At 42.1% G+C, this 17,922-nt stretch overlaps 2 protein-coding genes across 4 annotated transcripts; one reads left to right on the forward strand and one right to left on the reverse strand.

Annotated features, from left to right (window-relative positions):
• Nucleotides 1-1,017: 1,017 nt before the first annotated feature.
• Nucleotides 1,018-6,608, reverse strand: LOC118390421 (radial spoke head protein 6 homolog A-like). The gene is made up of 7 exons (XM_035780971.2): nucleotides 6,275-6,608; nucleotides 5,961-6,189; nucleotides 5,538-5,840; nucleotides 4,994-5,443; nucleotides 4,763-4,907; nucleotides 3,298-3,415; nucleotides 1,018-3,168 (listed from the first exon to the last, which is right to left on the reverse strand). The coding sequence occupies exons 1-7, from the start codon at nucleotides 6,367-6,369 to the stop codon at nucleotides 2,928-2,930; spliced, it is 1,581 nt and encodes a 526-aa protein (XP_035636864.1). The 5' UTR covers nucleotides 6,370-6,608; the 3' UTR covers nucleotides 1,018-2,927.
• A 2,074-nt stretch (nucleotides 6,609-8,682) lies between these two features.
• On the forward strand, nucleotides 8,683-17,303 carry LOC118390422 (heterogeneous nuclear ribonucleoprotein U-like protein 1). 3 transcript variants are annotated; one of them, XM_035780972.2, is made up of 16 exons: nucleotides 8,683-8,840; nucleotides 9,393-9,679; nucleotides 9,812-10,171; nucleotides 10,265-10,481; nucleotides 11,341-11,414; nucleotides 11,505-11,644; nucleotides 11,785-11,884; nucleotides 12,012-12,124; nucleotides 12,228-12,494; nucleotides 12,617-12,739; nucleotides 12,836-12,964; nucleotides 14,365-14,533; nucleotides 15,422-15,679; nucleotides 15,779-15,945; nucleotides 16,063-16,236; nucleotides 16,331-17,303. In XM_035780972.2, exons 2-16 carry the CDS (start codon nucleotides 9,430-9,432, stop codon nucleotides 16,430-16,432), a joined length of 2,643 nt encoding a protein of 880 aa, XP_035636865.1. In that variant the 5' UTR covers nucleotides 8,683-8,840; nucleotides 9,393-9,429; the 3' UTR covers nucleotides 16,433-17,303. The 3 variants fall into 3 exon arrangements, with proteins under 3 accessions (XP_035636865.1, XP_035636867.1, XP_035636866.1); XM_035780974.2 differs by having other exon boundaries at nucleotides 9,393-9,655; XM_035780973.2 differs by having other exon boundaries at nucleotides 8,714-8,828.
• Nucleotides 17,304-17,922: the final 619 nt, after the last annotated feature.

Consider the following 17,922-nt stretch of genomic DNA (forward strand, 5'->3'; position numbering starts at 1 on the left):
TTGGAGGAAAAAGGGGGAAGCTTGCAAGCCGAAGAAAACAATCCCAACCGTGAAGCATGGGAGTGGCAGCATCATGTTGTGGGGGTGCTTTGCTGCAGGAGGGACGGGTGCATTTCACAAAATAGATAGCATCATGAGGAAGGGCAATTATATATGTTGAAGCAAAATCTCAAGACATCAGGCAGGACGTTAAAGCTTGCTCGCAAATGGGTCTTCAAAATGGACAATGACCCCAAGCATACTTCCAAAGTTGTGGCAAAATGGCCAACAAAGTCAAGGTATTGGACAAAGCCCTGACCTCATCGTACAGAACATGTGTGGGCAGAACTGAAAAAGTGTGTGCGAGCAAGGAGGCCTACAAACCTGACTCAGTTACACCAGCTCTGTCAGGAGGAATGGGCCAAAATTCACCCAAATTATTGTGGGAATCTTGTGAAAGGCTACCTAAAACGTTTGACCCAAGTTCAACAATTTAAAGGCAATGCTACCAAATACTAATTGAGTGTATGTAAACTTCTGACCCACTGGGAATGTGATGAAAGAAATAAAAGCTTAAATAAATCATTCTCTCTATATTATTCGGACATTTCACATTCTTAAAATAAAGCAGTGATCCTGACTGAACTAAGAGAGGGAATTTTTACTATGATTAAATGTCAGGAATTGTGAAAATTTGGCTACGGTGTATGTAAACTTACAACTTGAACTGTATATCCATTACACATTAGTCAAACATCTGTATTACAGCGCAACAGATTAAACAGAAGGATGATGATAGTTAATGATCCTGCTTACTTTCATTTACAGGATGGTTTTTAACCTAATTCACAGGGTTAGCAGAGATTCAACAAATAATGAAATGTTTTACCTATTGCGTTACATTGCCATGCATGCTGTGTTTTATTTTTATGCCAAATTAATACAACATCTGTCCTTCTTATTCTCTACCTTGTTTCTGTCATGCTCTTTTATGGTTTTAGAGATATACAGTACCAGTCAAAAGTTTAGACACACATACTCATTCAATGGGTTTTCTTTATTTTTACTATAGTAGAATAATAATGAAGACATCAAAACTATGAAATAACACATATGGAATAATGTAGTAACCAAAAAAGTGTTCAAAGTAGCCACCCTTTGCCCTGATGACAGCTTTGCACTCTTGGCATTCTCTCAGCCAGCTTCACCTGGAATGCTTTCCCAACAGTCTTGAAGGAGTTCCCACATATGCTGAGCACTTGTTGGCTGCTTTTCCTTCACTCTACGGTCCAACTCCTCCCAAACCATTTCAATTGGGTTGAGGTCGGGTGATTGTGGAGGCCAGGTCATCTGATGCAGCACTCCAGCACTCTCCTTGGTCAAATAGTCATTGTCCTGTTTAAAAACAAATGATAGTCCCACTAAGCGCAAACAAGATGGGATGGTGTATCGCTGCAGAATGCTTTGGCAGCCATGCTGGTTGGACTCATCAGACCAAAGGACAGATTTCCACCGGTCTAATGTCCATTGCTCGTGTTTCTTGGCCCAAGCAAGTCTCTTCTTATTATTGGTGTCCTTTAGTAGTGGTTTCTTTGCAGAAATTCAACCATAAAGGCCTGATTTACGCAGTCTCCTCTGAACAGTTGATGTTGAAATGTGTCTGTTACTTGAACTCTTAAGCATTTATTTGGGCTGCAATTTCTGAGGCTGGTAACTCTAATGAACTTATCCTCTGCAGCAGAGGTAACTCTGGGTCCTTTCCTGTGGCGGTCCTGATGAGAGCCAGTTTCATCACAGCGCTTGATGGTTTTTGCGACTGCACTTGAAGAAACTTTCAAAGTTCTTGAAGTTTTCCTGATTGCTGGACTGTCATTTCCTGAATGATGGACTGTCATTATCTTTGCTTATTTGTTCTTCCCATAATATGGATTTGGTATTTTACCAAATAGGACTATCTTCTGTATACCACCCCTACCTTGTCACAACACAACTGATTGACTCAAATGCATTAAGAAGGAAAGACAATCCACAAATGAACTTTCAACAAGGCACACCTGTTAATTGAAATGCATTCCAGATGACTACCTCATGAAGCTGGTTGAAAGAATGCCACGAGTGTGCAAAGCTATCATCAAGGCAAAGGGTGACTATTTGAAGAATCTCAAATATAAAACATATTTTGATTTGTTTAACACTTTTTTGGTTTCTACATGATTCCATATGTGTTATTTCATAGTTTTTATGTCTTCACTATTATTCTACAATGTAGAAAATAGCAAAAATAAAGAAAAACCCTGGAATGAGTAGGTGTGTGCAAACTCTTGACTGGTGCTGCATATACTTATTAAAGGCTCACCCCACATGTTCTGACATGGCCAATTAAGGACAGGAACAATTACTGAGGTATTCAGTTACTTGCCTGCTTCATGTGGAAAGTAATAAACAGTGAAGTCTGCCTTGCCAACACATCTGACTACGGTCCGATGTCTAAAAAAGTATGTCAATTAAATGCACAAACATTGTTTCATTAAAACCTGGTATTGGGGTGGGACACTGTTGGATCGTGGTGGGTGAGGGTGGGTTGGATTTGGTAGGGGATCAGTGTGTGTTTTGCTCTTTACCTGTTTGTCTGTATAATCTTTAAAAAATGACTAATAAAAAAAAACATGTACAAGGACTGTTCTCTCAGTGGACATTGCTGTACGAATTGTTTTATTTGTTCTTAATAAATTAGGGGCTCTATTTAATCTATCGCTGAAGCGTTACAGATTCCGCAGTAGAAATGTAAAGGTAATTTTGAGCAGACATAGCCGGAACATTGCCTTTAAATTTCAATCACGCTGTAAAGCTGAACTTTGCGACGCGGATTGAACAGAGCCCTCGGGCTTTAGTCAACAGTAAATGTTGCCTATTTTGTAATGTAGTGTTTGTTAAATACAAAGTCATCTTTAATCATCCTCTTCTTCCTCCTCCTCTTCATCTTCACCCAAGGCCTCTGTCTCTTCTTGGGCAGCCCTCTGCTCCTCCAGGGTTGCTTTCAGGGCTTGCTCTTCCTCCAGACTGGGGTCCAGGGACTCTGTGATCTCTGGCCCACTGGGGTATTCTCTCTGGGGCATTGTTGGAACAGTTGGGATGTACCCTTCCCCTGCAAATTTCAGGCCCCAACCAATGTAGATGTTCTCAAACTTCCTAATTTAGTAAACAAACAAAAACATATTTATTCGATTGGGGATATTGTCTGTATCCCACAGTTATAATAATATATAATACATTACCCCTACAAAGTTCTACAAATAAATAAATGACACTCAATCTTACTTTCCACTGGCATAAGTATAACCTCCCGGCCAGAGGTTTGAGCGCAGCACTGCAATAGCAAACTGAGAGATGAGAGTGGAGGACATCTTGGAGCTCCAGGGAGGGGTGTTGGTAGTCTCTGAAATGCATACATATCATGCAGTTGAAAGGAGTTTAACACATAATCATAATAGACATGCCACCAGCATGGAGTGAAAATGTAGGCCAACCAACAGACTGAGAATAGACCAATGATTATATATGAATGGACACAGCCATCGCTCACGTGACACCATTAATTCCTATGTGAAGACTCAATAGCGCATTGAAGCCAAGTGAAGTTGGTTAAGATGACATCTGATGGAGACATAAAATGCGCAGTTTGAGCTGAAAAGGGCTATAAGGATACGCCTGACGCCCAAACTGATATAAATGTCAGAATTGATCAAAATTAGGTTAGGGTCTGGGTTAAGGGTTTGGTTAAGGTTAAGGTTTCGTCTAGTCGGTCATAGCCGCGGGAAGTAGGGGTCCTGAGGGTGCTGCAGCATCCCCTGATAAATTGTAATGCCAAAACTATATATCATTAAAAAATTTTTAACTATGCCTTCATTACTCTGGCCGTCGTGTTTTTTCAGCTAAATCGGTAAACTAGGTCTTTATTATTCCTGGTGACTAATGAGCAGGTCATTATTTTTCCTCAATCCCCCCCCTCCCTCGCCCGTTGGCAAATATTTCTCGACAGCACCCCCCAAACCATGGAGTCGGTGTAAGCGTCAGCTGTGTCCCTTATAGCAGAGTTTCTAAACCCATAGACAAAACATTGCCAGACTTCTGGGAATGCTTGCGAAGCAGATTTAGCAGACCAGTTTTTGGCGTTTGAGAGGTCAATGAGAGAAGTGAAAAATTCTTCCTTAGTTGTGAATTTTCTCTAAATCTAAAGGCACAACCTCGATTTGAGCCAATGTCATATGCATTTCAACATGTTATTACTCCAACCTTGTGAAAGTGACACGCTGACACGTTTTTATTTTCATCAAAAATGAGTGCCTTTGATTTGACGGCTTGCACAGTCTGTGTTTCTTGCTACAAGTTTGATCAGGGATTTCTATTGGAGAAGCAGTTTAAGCCTATCTTCATACCCTACTGTCTTTGCTTATTGTCGCTTCTGTTTGAAGCTACTCCAGGAAGTGGCGTTGCAGGCTAGCTCAGGGCTGCCACCTCTCATTGATTACCTCAATGTCGAGTACCCCCGACCGGGGTACTGCAGGCTGCCATTAGCAACTAAATTACCGTTATAACTTCTTCTCTGTGCGATTTTAAAATAATCTTCAAATGTTATATTTATTTACACGAAGATTGACATATTTCCATTCACTATAATGGGGGTCCTGTTTTGTGCAAATAATGCCTTCAGTACCACAGTCGGACTTTAACTTCCATGGCTTCAATGAGAGGGGGCAGTTGTTCTCCGCTGGAATATACTGACCTGCATCCTCAGAGAGTGGAGTGAGGAGGGGAGGCCCCACCTCTGGATCAGGCTCATCAGGCTCCTCCTCCTTCTCCTCTTCATCTCCTTCCTCCTCAAAGTCATCCTCAGGCTTGTCAGCCAGGTTCACCCACACACAGCGACCCTAGGAGAGGCCATGTGATAATTTTCAGGGCACAAAAAATGGGTTAAAAATGGCTTATCAGAATCACATTAGAAAAGGAATGTTACCTGTTGAAGGATGTGCTGGACATGATGCACCCAGGTGGATAGTGATTCTGCCATTTCAGGAACAGGAATTCCCTCAAAGTCAGAATTCTCTTCAAAGCTGTCTCGGGCTCCCTCCTCTTCCTCCTCACCTTCCTCCTCTGCAAACTGATAGAACCCGAGGGGACTGACCTGTGTGCCGGCAGAGATGCGAGCAATTTGGGCTCGCATATAGTTGGCCTCATTGCCAGGAAAAGGAGGATAGCTGATGATGGGGGCATCCAGTCTCCCTGTGAAGAATTTGCGGATGTGGCGTGCGGCTGTGATCTGGGTGGGAGTGACAGTGGGCAGCTTCACCCAGGGAAGGCCAGGCTCTCTGCACACAAAGTAAGTAAACTTGTTCACACCTGTGCGATTGTCCTCCTTTGGCACCACAGGCGGGGGCTTGAAGGTGGATCTTGGGAGCGTATCAATCTAAAAATGCAAAGTCATCATAAACTTTTCATACAAGAAGAAACGTGATATGAAAGCAACATACTGTAAGACAGTCATTTTTTCAGTAACTCACCACTTCCACCACATCAGCTTCCTCATCATCATCCCGAGGTTCTCCATCTCTTTCCTCATCTTCCACTGTTTCCTCATTACCCTCTTCCTCCTCCTCCCCCTCTCTGTACTCGCACTCAGCAACAAGATAGTTGCCCCCCGTGCCCAGGATTTTGCCCCAAAGTCGGCAGCGCACTAGCGGTTGGGAATCCACCAGCTGCTTGAGTGCCAGGAAGACCATCAGCATCTCCTCTCTACCCAGTCCCACTCCAGCCTGCTCGAGGAAGAAGCCAAGCTCACTCACATTGGGAAGCGGTGTTTCTACCTAATGAGACACAGACGGGTTGAAATAATTATTGATTACACTATACAACTTGCTCATTCATTCCCCAAATCAGTCTTGGTAAAGTGAATGTGCAAGGACCTGGGTAATTTCTTCTCTTACCAGTTCCTCCTCTTGTTCTCCATCATCACCCCCTCTCCGTGAAAACAGTAACCTCTGCTGCTCAGCCAGGAGCTGTGCAGCTGTTGCCAGTGGCATGTCTCTCAAGGTGCTCTGCTTGTCCTGCAGAAATTCCTGCTTCACCTCACGGCTCATGTCTTCAATTATGTCAACCACATTTTCTGGACGCTCATCCATCACCTTGGTCAGTAATCGTGAAAGATGGTCATAGCTGGAAAGGTTGGAGAACAGTGTCATACTCACTTAACTAGCACGCCACCTTCACTATCCACTATGGCAATCATATAAATACTCACAGGTTGAGGTTGCTTTTTGTACTATTCTTGAGCATAAAGGCCTTGAAGCAGATCGCTGTGTGCTCCCTTTGGTTGTTCAGTGCTCCCTCTGCCATTTTTCTTGCGTTCCTAACAACTCAACAGAAAAACGGTCCTGTGGTGAAAACAGATTGCTAACACCCAATACGCACCACTGTCGTGGTTAAGTTAAGGTTGTTTATCAACACTTTTCCCAAACGTTAAAACTTCCAAAATCTCAAAAGATCGAAGCCATCGGGGGGATGCTAGCTATCCGAGTTCTTGTTCTTCACCAGTAAAAAAAACACAGCGAGCAGCCCGTTGCTAGGGTAAACAATAGTGTTGCTGTGCTCGTGGTACTTTGCTATGCATAGAACGTCCATCAAGCGGCAGCACATCCATCACCCCTCTGGCACTGCTGACCTGCAAACCTCCAAAACGGATCCTTAGCTGACCCCCACTAAACCCTTAACCCTAACCAATTCTGAAGTTAAATGACAGTTTGCAGGTCAGGTGTGTCTGTATAGCCTTTCCCTCTTAAAACAGTCTTGAAAAATTAAATGACTTGCAGGCATTCTCAATCAAAAACCTTAAATAACGGTTGAATTCACCGTCCACCTTTGACAGAGAGGTGATCAGTATATGCATAGGCTGTACGTTGTTTATTTCAAATTGGCCACAATGAAAAGACATGGGACAAATATAACAAATAAAAAGCTGTTTTCTTTTTTTCTCATGACAGAGATTTTCTATTAAGGACTTTCAAAACAAAAATCTATTACATTTTAGTAAATATTTTCCCTACTAGATTGCCCCAGTGCATTAGGCAATTTCGTCAAATACAAAACTAAGGACACATAACATAGATATTTTGGGATGAACAAGAATCAGTGTCTACTTTCAATAGGTTCATGGTGTTAAGAGCCAGTACAAATATAGAGGTGCAGTCACAATTTTGCAACTGTTCATCCTCAGTTTATAATATTCTTCTTTACGCCCTTCCCCGGATGGAGCATAATTCAGCATTTCCTGTGCCAGTCTCAGGTTCTGTGGTACTGTCTTTCGATGACCACTTTTAATTGGTCACTGACATCTGAAGGTTCGGTAGGTGTCTCCTTAATTGGCTCCCACTGTCTCTATAGGGTCCGGAGTGGGGTTCTTTTCCACTACTGGCCAATCCACCTGGTAGAAACATAATTGAGTTATATTATATACCATCTATCTACAGTATATCTAATAATAATTCAGCATGGCTGTCATGAGTGTCATTTTGAGGGGATACCCAGAGTGACTGTAGATGATTCTGCTCGTTATCGCTTGCAAGATACCAGTTGTGTCATTAAATCTACACATTTTCAAAACTTTCACATGAATACAACCAATCACTGTACCAGAGACAAACAACTATAGGATTACCTGTAAACAATTATGTCTGCAGTTTCCTTTTGTCTAGTGGGGGCTGCTCCTCCATGGGCTCCTCTTCCTCTTTTGTATTTGGCACAACATGCTGGACTGGTGGCTCTGGCTCTTTCAGCGGTGGTGGAAAAGGTTCTTGTTGTACCGGATGGGGTGCGGCCCAGATGGGTCGCAGATGTATGGTCAAGTCCCTGCAGTGGGATATGGGATGGTTGATTTCAATCAACCTGGATTCGTATTATTCTGTACGTAAATCTGATGCATTTTAGTATGATATGTAACGTTTCATATGTTGTGTATTCATTTGTGATGTCCATCACCTATTTCGTATGATATGTTACGGATTATATGTATTATATTATATGTATTATATTATATGTATTATATGTTATGAATTTGGCTTAAAAATCCTTCTTTAACCTGTCTCCTACGCTTCAACTACACTGATTAAAGTGGATTCAACCGGTGACATCGATAAGGAATCATATCTTTCACCTGGGTTTACCTGGTCAGTCATGGAATGAGCAGTTGTACCTAATGTTTTGTACATGTTCACTGAGTGTGGCACCTGCTCTTTCTATGACAAAAACTGACCAGGTGAATCCAGGTGAAAGCTATGATCTATTATTGATGTCACTTGTTAAATCCACTTTAGTATATTTTGACATTGAAAAAGCATATGATACAATGTGGCGGGAAGGTCTACTGATTAAATTGAATGGAATGGGTATTATAGGGAGAATGTACACCTGGATTATGGATTTCTTGTTTGACCGAACCTTCCAGGTCAGGGTGGGATCGGAGTTATCAAGAGAATATGAGTTGGAAAATGGAACTACACAGGTTGGTGTTATTAGTCCTATCTTAGTCTTGTTGATGATCTCTTTCTGGATATCGGACAGATGATGGTTAGTTAAGAGAATATGGAGGCATAGATAGGTCGTGACCGGTCTCACACTCCAGGACAGTAGGTGGCGATGTATGCAGCTGTCAGTTGGTAGCTATTTGCCAATAAAAACTTAAAGAATAAGAAACAGACAAACAGCGCAAAGATGTTTACAGCTTCGTTAGCGACAGAGTCGTCCATTTTGTTTTAGTTGAGTTGGTCGCTGCATGAATCTCTAGCAAGGACATTATAGGGGTGAGGAAAGAGGTTAGTAATGTAAATTCACATGACCTAGCTACACTATACTATCTATGGGCTCTCGAGTGAAGCAGCGGTCTAAGGCTCTACAGACCCTGGTTCGATTCCAGGCTGTATCACAACCGATCGTGATAGGGCGGCGCAGAATTGGCCCAGGGTAGTACGGGTTAGGCCGTTAATGTAAATAAGAATGTGTTCTCAACTGACTTGCATCATTTAAATAAAGGTTAAATAAATAAAAACATTATTGTATACAGCTAGTTATGTTGGTGTGACGTCAGACCTAAACTGGTTCTCCAGTAGAAATCTAACTAGCTAACTTTAAGAAAACTGTTGGATTTTGACCCGTGCGTTGTTTCGCAGTGTATTGTATGTTTTTGCTACTCGAGCGATGTCCATGCATGGTCTTGTAATGCAACGAAATAGCGAGCTAGCTAGCTCAGGTGGGGCAGTAATGTGTAACTAACTACAGTAAATAGCTAGTTAGCTAACGTTACCACTACTAGGCGGTTAAGTACATTTCTAAACTGAATTCCTTGCCTGTGCATTAATTTCGTATAGATTGGAATTTCTGATCACTGAAGAAGTTGCATGAAAAATGAGTGGAATCAATGTGAAGAAGCTCAAAGTCAACGAGCTGAAGGAGGAGCTTCAGCTGCGAGGCCTGGATACTCGTGGGCTGAAGGCGGATCTCGTCATAAGGTTGCAGTCAGCACTTGAGGCCGAGGCTGCAGGTGAAGGGGATGGGCCACCGATTGCCGATGTTGGGGAGGAGGGGGATCAGCAAAACGACATTGGCGGAGACGCTGGAGATGGTGATGACGGTACAAATATTGGGGGTTCAAAGTGTATGTAGACCGTTGTAAGATTGCACCAATACAGCCACTGTTGTTCACAGATTGTTTGCAGATGAAACTGCTGTGCTACTCCAAATATGTAAAACAAGCAGCTTATGATACTGACACTGTTTTCTTTTTTAGTTAAAGATGATGGGGAAGAAGAAAAATATATTAAGGACAAGGAAGTGCAGTTTGTCCCGCAGGCTGATGAGGCGAATGGTGTTAACGAACAGAGTGAAGAAGACAGCCGGGATGGAGCGCAGATGTATGGTCAAGTCCCTGCAATGGGATCTGGGATGGTCGATTTCACAGAAGATGTGATGGAGCCACAGATTCCGCAGGCGTATGAGTCAGACAAAACACAAGAGCCAGAGCCACAGGTGCTAGAACCGGAGATGGAGGAACCGGAGATGGAGGAACCTGTGCAACCAAAGCCTGTGCAAAAAGAGCCACTGGAATCGGAATCAATTGAGCCTGTGGAGATGCCTGAAATTAAGCCAGGTCAGTAATAACTTGTTCATGCTTAGTATATTCTCTCAATTCACACTGTTGCTCAAGCAGTAATTATTGACAACATTGACCTCATTGGTGCAGAGGAGTTTGTGATGAAAGCAGAGTTGAAAAAGGAGCAGGAGCAGTTGAAGGAAGAGAAGGAGCCCCGGCAGCCAAGGGCTCATCATCCAGAGCCAGCCAATGAATGGGAGGCTGAGCAGGCGACCCAGGCCAAAACGGAGGATAACCGACACAACCGTAAGAGGCCATACGATGAAGGCCGTGGCTATGGATACTATGAACATCGGGAGGAAAAAAGGTGTGTTAAAATGTTTCTAAGTGGAACAAGTTTGAAATAGGGATGGGGGTTTAAAATAATTTCGCTATTCGAATAGTGTGGTGAATTTTTGTTGGATATCCGGATATTTGAAATGCATGTGTTGTTTTAAAAAAAACTGCTGTGCGAGGGGCAAGGCTGGTGCTCTATTGCTGCATCTGCGGAGGTGCCTGTGAGATTGGAGCGAGCAGATGGAGGCATAGAGAGCCTCTACTTGAGTACAGCCAAGACTACCTAACTTGTAGCAGCCACAATGTTATTTATCATCCCAGATAACAGTGCCTGTCTTGACTGGAGTAGCCTAGAGAGGCTAGCTACACAGTATAGCTAGTTGAGGCCACATTTAGTGATTTCTCCCCAACCCCATTTGGATAAAACAGTCTACCTGTTGGTTGCTCGTTGTAGCCTACTCCTAATTTCGCTAACTTTTAATTCAGTCCTTTTTATTCCGGTTTGCATTGCAATAGTGAACTCTCACTACTCTTGCTACACATTGAGCCGCTTTGATTGGCCAACATAAACAACAAGCTACCAACGTGAAGGCTATCAGTATTTTTTGTTTTATGAAATAAAACATTTGAAATGTCATGGTAGGATACTTGTATGACATGTATCACATGGATATTATAATTTAATTTAGAGTAAGCATTTCCAGTGTTAAAACAAGTCGATAAAATGTTTTGTCACAACAAATTATACTCACACAATATTCCAATACGCCCGTTTTGGATATTCCAATAACTGTGCACATCGCTAGTTTGAAAACTACTTCACTAAAGTGTCTTGAAAACATTCTGTAGAACTACACCTCTAGCTTTTGCTCCACACTCCCGTCACACAGGGGACGTTCTCCCCAGCCTCCAGCAGAGGAAGAGGAAGAAGATTTTGATGACACTCTTGTGGCCATTGATACTTGTGAGTGAAAGTACTATGTTTCGGGATTGTAGTAGGATTTTTTAAAATGGTTTATTTGATGAGGTTTTGATGAGGTTTTGTTTTTTGCAGATAATTGCGATCTGCACTTCAAGGTATCACGTGACCGGTATAGTGGATACCCGCTGACCATTGAAGGTTTTGCATACCTGTGGTCAGGTGCACGAGCTTCCTATGGCGTCAACAAAGGGCGTGTCTGCTTTGAAATGAAGGTAGAGTATTTCCTTTTTAAAGGAAGTTGCATTTCACTTAGGTGCTTTGCAGATGGAATATTCCTTTTCATTTATTTTTTGCTGTCAAGTCTCATTCGATTTTTCGGAATAATAATTTGGTGCATGTTTTTCTTGCCCAGATAAACGAGGAGATCTCTGTGAAGCACCTCCCCAGCAGTGAGCCTGATCCTCATGTAGTGCGCATTGGCTGGTCTCTGGACACCTGCAACACACAGCTCGGTCAGTGTTTTTTTTAAAAGCGCTTCTGTACTTGAGCTGGAACACTTGGGATTATGTCATTGTTACTATCAATATTTCATGTGATTTGAAACAACACACAAACTCCTGTTTTTAATGCTTATTACAGGTGAAGAACCGTTCTCTTATGGCTATGGAGGAACTGGCAAGAAATCTTCCAAGTGTAAATTTGAGGATTACGGGGAAAAGTTTGGTGAAAACGATGTCCTTGGGTGCTACATTGTAAGTATTGGTGATGGTGCAGAAGATTCACTTAGATTCATCTGACTCATAGAAGCTGAGTACTCAATAAGCCTAAACGTTTTCCTCTCCATGTCTTGTTCAGGACTTCGATAGCGGTGAGGAAGTGGAGATGGCCTTCTCAAAGAACGGCAAGTGGCTAGATGTGGCCTTCCATGTGTCACGGGAGGAGTTGGCCGAGCGGCCACTCTTTCCCCACGTTCTTGTGAAGAACTGTGCCATTGAATTCAACTTTGGCCAGAAAGAGGAGCCCTTCTTCCCCCTGCCTGAGGGATACACCTTCATTCAGAATGTCCCTCTGGAGAACAGGATGCGGGGGACTGTTGGGCCTGCCTCCAAGGCTGACTGTGAGGTGAGTGCCAGCCATGTTGGATCACCATTTTTTATTTATTCGTTAGACTAGATTGCTTCTGTCATCAGTAGCTGTGAGGTGCCATGACCAATTGCATGTTTGACCCTCTTGTTTTACCTCAGCTATTGATGATGGTTGGTCTGCCTGCGTCTGGGAAAACCACTTGGGCCTTGAAGCACGCGGAGGAGCACCCTGCAAAGAAATACAACATCCTGGGCACCAACGCCATAATGGAGAAGATGAAGGTCAGTTGTAATCTTTGTTTGAACACAGAATCCTTTAGTCTTGGTCTTTTTTAGTGTCAAGTTCCCCTCTAACGTAATGAAAACCTCCACCCTCAGGTGATGGGGCTGCGGCGTCAGAAGAACTATTCAGGTCGGTGGGATGTCCTGATCCAGCAGGCCACACAGTGTCTGAACAGGCTGATCCAGATCGCTGCCCGCAAGAAGCGTAACTACATCCTGGATCAGGTACTGTCTGATTTCTCATCCCATGCTATGTTTTTGTGCTCACCCTCCCTCCTTCCCAACCCTGCCCACTGTTGTTCACTGATGCACATGTCCATTAATGCACTCTGTGATGCGGTCTCTCTAGTGTAGAGGCCTCGATCAACATCTGAACTCCTGGAAGTTATCACCCTGAACATGCTGCTGAAAACATTCTTTCTGTTTTGCTTAAATGAAAGCGGTGTTGCAATTGTATGTTTTTACTCAATATTTTTTGAATATCCTCCCTATGTTCTGTTCTTAAAGAGCTATAAGCTGTACAAATAGTCCATGTCTATAATAAGATGTTGAAAAACAAGTAAACACTGCCGGGTGGTGAGTAAGAAATACACCTTCTGTTGTTCGTTAACTGTAAGATTAGTTCAAGTTTAAACTCTCATCACCTCTGATGTATGGTAGTTGATTTATACATACATACAGACAGCATATGGAACTTTTTTTTAATGTTGTATGTTAAATAAATAAAACATTAAGGTAAGTGAACTAACATGTTTGAATTTTCAGGGCGTTTGCTCAAGTTACTCAAGGTAGGTGAGGTCCTGGACGTTCTAATGGGTGCCACAGTGTGAGTGAGTATTGACAGGTAGGTATTGTCTGTTGTTATTGTCATGAGACAGTTGGGCTATTGACAAAAAAAGGTAAGTTCTGGTAAGTAAATGGGGACCCTGTTATTGTAGGTGAAATATTACCCAACTTTTGATAAATGATCAATTATTTGTTGATCTTTTTTTTTTTTAGAGGTCATTATCAGAGCAGTGGCGTAGCAAATACCTGCCACAGAGAGAATAGTTAGAAAAACAGTTAATTGATTGTCCTTAAGGGTTTACCTGGAGACAATTCAATTGATTTTACAGATTTAGTTTTCCTACTGTTAATTATATGGAAGTGAATGTGAGCTGTGTGGCAGAAGGGATTAATGGGCACATTCATCTATTTGCTCAACCTTGTAAGGGTGCGTTGTAAACATGGCAAAAATACATTAAAGGATGCAGCATATTTCTGTAAAATATATATTTTTAAACGCAACTGTTATTTTGTCATGTAGAATCTGGCCTTAAGTAGCTGACGCTCTCAGCTTTTCATTGGAAACGTTGACCAGTTGAGAACTTGCAAGAATTTAGCCAATAGATGGCTAACATGGGTCCCCAAAGTTCTTTCTCCCAGGAAATGTATTCCAGACACAAAAGTAAGTTGTTGGGTTGTGAGAGAACCATATGTAGTTCCAGAACAGTACGGGGGGGGGGACTCTCACTTTCATCGTTGCAGGAATCCAATTTCCCTCCTATGGAACGCAAAGCCATAACAAAAGCAGACAAGTGAACAATAATAAACAGCTTCTACTTTTTTCTTGTCAACTTTGCTAGACAAATGTATATGGATCAGCCCAGAGACGAAAAATGCGTCCTTTTGAAGGTTTTCAACGCAAGGCTATTGTAATATGTCCCACGGACGAGGATTTAAAAGAGCGAACGTTAAAGCGAACTGATGAGGAAGGGAAGGATGTGCCCGATCATGCTGTATTAGAAATGAAAGGTAGGAATTCCATGGATAACAAAAATTAAAAACCACAAAGACAATGCATTTCCTATGTTTTTTTTGTTTGTTGTTTTATCGAAACTTGGAAGATCCCACCCGTCCCCCGCCCCCCTTCAAAGAGCTATTCCCACTATTTCCCCCTTTATCATCTACCATTCTCTTGTTTTTTTTTAACCATTTCTTTCATCTTTGTCATTCATCTATTTAGCACTGCAAACTCAGGGTGCAGGGGATTGTCCATTTCAAGTGTGGTTTGGATTCTGACCCTTGAAGGATGATATTTTTAATAGATTATCAATTGAAAATTTTAACAAAACCATTGGCAGTGCAATTTCCAGTAACAGGGGAGTGGAAAAAAATCCACATTTAGGACTACCTGAGGACATACGCCCACAGGCTATGCTTCCTTCCGTAAGCTATGCTTGTGGTTTACAACTGAAAACTCTACATATTCATCACTCTCCTTAGTTTTGTTATTTTTCTATGGTCTCCTGAGTGGGGCAGTGGTCTAAGGCACTACAGACCCTGGTTCGATTCCAGGCTGTATCATTACCGGCCATGATTGGGAGTCCCATAGGGCGGCGCACAATTGGCCCAGTGTCGTCCAGGTTAGGGTTTGGCCGTTGTAGGCCGTCATTGGAAATAAGAATTTGTTCTTAACTGACTTGCCTAGTTAAATACAATTCCTCCCTAAACTGGAGCAAATTCTCCCCTGTCCCTTGAGGTAATGTTTTGCTATAATTCTGGTATAAACTCTCCCCCACTTCCCTCTTTCCCTTCCTACCTCTTCCTAGTATTGTCTATCAGATAGTAATAATGATTTTCTTTCTTTCGACGGTGCCGCTATACTCGTCCTGACAACGCCTACCCCTCTGCTTCCTGTAGCCAACTTTGTGCTCCCAGAAGCTGGTGAGTTTCTTGACGACGTGACCTTCATCGAGCTGAAACGAGAAGAGGCTGACACGCTGGTAAAGCAATACAATGAGGAGGGCCGCAAGGCCGGCCCACCCCCAGACAAACGCTTCGACAACCGCCAAGGAGGATTCCGTGGTCGTGGTGCACCCTACCAGCGCCATGACAACCGTGGTGGCCCCCAAGGGGGAAGGGGAGGCTATCAGAGTCAAGGTGGCAACTTCAGAGGAGGTGAGGTGGAAGGTTTCTGTGGAATTTATTTCGTTTTAAACATTTTTTTTTTTGCATGTTAGTGAGCCTACTTAACTGCTTTTGCACTACACTTTACAGGGTATAACCATGGAGGCTACCAGCAGAACCGCTGGGGGAGCAACCGTGATGGTGCTGCAGGAGGACAACATGGCTACAACCGCAACCAGCAATCTGGAGTGAGCTACAATCAGCACCGCCAAGGACAATATAACAAGGGAGCCACTGGGAGTTACAGCCAAGGACAGGTAAACTGTGTTAAATGGCATCTCCCTACATGTGGTTCTCCCTCTCTGGAATTTGTTCCTCTGTCAACTCTTCATCAGTCCTTCAAACTTTCTGACATCTTATGTTTTAATTTGTAGACACAGACATACAACCAGGGATACAATCAGGGCAACTACAACCAGGGTTACAACTACGGCAGCTACAGCCAGTACCCAGGTTACAGCCAAACTCCTGCCGCCTCCACTGCTCCTGTTGCCACTGGACAGACCTACAACCAGCAGCAACAGACCTACAACCAGCAGTATCAACAGGTGAGTCGGGCCAACCTAGTTTCTTAGGTTGTCCCATATATCATGTTCACCTGTCTAAAGCTCTGTTGATAATGTCTTGCTATCTCTGATCCAGTATGCACAGCAGTGGCAGCAGTATTACCAGAACCAGAGCCAATGGAATCAGTACTACAGCCAATATGGAAACTACAGCCAGGGTTCTCAGGGTACACAGTAGGCATAAAGTAGTGCGCTGATGAGACAGATCTTATTCCCTCAGCAGCATTCCATTGCTTATCCTGCCTGCAGGCTAGACCTCTGCCTTTTCATTGTCATACATCTCCTTAATGATTAGCCTGCACTTTCTTATAGCTTACATTTTCAAAAAATGTTTAAGGGTCCAGTTTTTCTTCCCTGCCTTTTTAGATACAGGATTTTATTCCTGCCACGCCACGACGTTAGCATTATGTTTGCAGTAGGTCCTGCAACACTTTAGTAACACGCAGCTTATTTTTCTTGCCTGTTCTAGATGTTGGCTATTTGAAATGAGCAACAGAGGTGTAGTTTAACATGCAGATGTAGGACACAGTTTAGTGTTGCGCAGTGAATGTTTATTAGAGCTCATAAAAGGTAGCTGGGATTTGCATGTGTACATTTCAATGTGTTTTTAAAAGATGGAATATTTTTGGACAACATTGTTTTTGTTTTCAAATGTTGCTATTGACATGACATTTTTTAGTTTTAGATCAAAGAACCATAAGTTTTCAAGAAATTGGTGGAGTCTGGATTTATTATTCTCGTTTTGATTTAACCATTAATATTTTGCCCATATTTATTGAAATTGAAGACTGACATTTTGATGACTTTTTTTTAAATAAAAAGAGAGATTGTAAAACCACATTTACCAGCATTTTTCACACCATTTAAAATATTCTGTAACATGTCCCTAAAGTGGTTTTTGAATCTTGTGATCAATAACTAGTTTGTGTGGTTGTAAAACTGTATAAAATGTATGTCAAACAGTATCTGCATATGGTTCTGTGTTCAAACAAAATGTAATCTTTTTGTATTTGAGAATATAATCTGAAGATTTTTACTTCAAAATGTAATTTCATTTGGTTGTCTCTTTTTTTTCCTGTCTTGCTTCCTTGAGTACGGCTCACAAAAGTCCAGATTTTAATTATGGATCATTACAAGAACCACACAGCTATAACATTGGACACCTAAAAGTTAGTGTTTTTAAAGGCACATTGTAAAGAAGTAATTAGGTGGCTTGGGGTTAAACACCTCACTGGGTTAAACTTCCTGTAATTCTCACAGAAACCACTTTTTCCACACTTTCATTGGCTGCCACTACTCTTGCTTAACAAAAAAAAATGTTATTTGTCTCATCTCAAAACAATTTTGATGTACATTGATATAATAATTCCCCCCACCCCCATCATAATGAGGATATTAATAGTGAGATGTGTAATGTCATTTTTACTTTTGATATTAGATCTATTTAATTAAAATACCTAGACTTGAGATTTTAAGTGTCAATTACTCAAATGTCAAAGTAAAACATAAAATAGATTAACACACCTTCAGGGGTCAGATTGCCCTATTGAGGGGGGTGTTTTGCCCCGATCTAAAACAAAAAAAATGTATTTCTGCCCACTTCTCTTTAAAATGTTTGCTTCCGGATAGCCAGTACTGTATGTACATATCTAAATCTTACCAAAGGTT

Source organism: Oncorhynchus keta, chromosome 11, assembly GCF_023373465.1.
Source record: "Oncorhynchus keta strain PuntledgeMale-10-30-2019 chromosome 11, Oket_V2, whole genome shotgun sequence".
In the NCBI taxonomy this organism is placed as follows: Eukaryota; Metazoa; Chordata; class Actinopteri; order Salmoniformes; family Salmonidae; genus Oncorhynchus; species Oncorhynchus keta.

Bases quoted from the DNA above. Each gene is read 5' to 3' on its own strand.
- LOC118390422 (XM_035780972.2), top strand. From the start codon at position 9,430: ATGAGTGGAATCAATGTGAAGAAGCTCAAAGTCAACGAGCTGAAGGAG. The intron at 11,645-11,784 runs GTAGAGTATTTC...TTTCTTGCCCAG, and splicing joins GTGTCTGCTTTGAAATGAAG to ATAAACGAGGAGATCTCTGT. The intron at 15,946-16,062 runs GTAAACTGTGTT...TTTAATTTGTAG, and splicing joins GGAGTTACAGCCAAGGACAG to ACACAGACATACAACCAGGG.
- LOC118390421 (XM_035780971.2), bottom strand. From the start codon at position 6,369: ATGGCAGAGGGAGCACTGAACAACCAAAGGGAGCACACAGCGATCTGC. The intron at 3,416-4,762 runs GTCAGTATATTC...TATGCATTTCAG, and splicing joins TCCACTCTCTGAGGATGCAG to AGACTACCAACACCCCTCCC. The intron at 3,169-3,297 runs GTAAGATTGAGT...TTACTAAATTAG, and splicing joins TATACTTATGCCAGTGGAAA to GAAGTTTGAGAACATCTACA.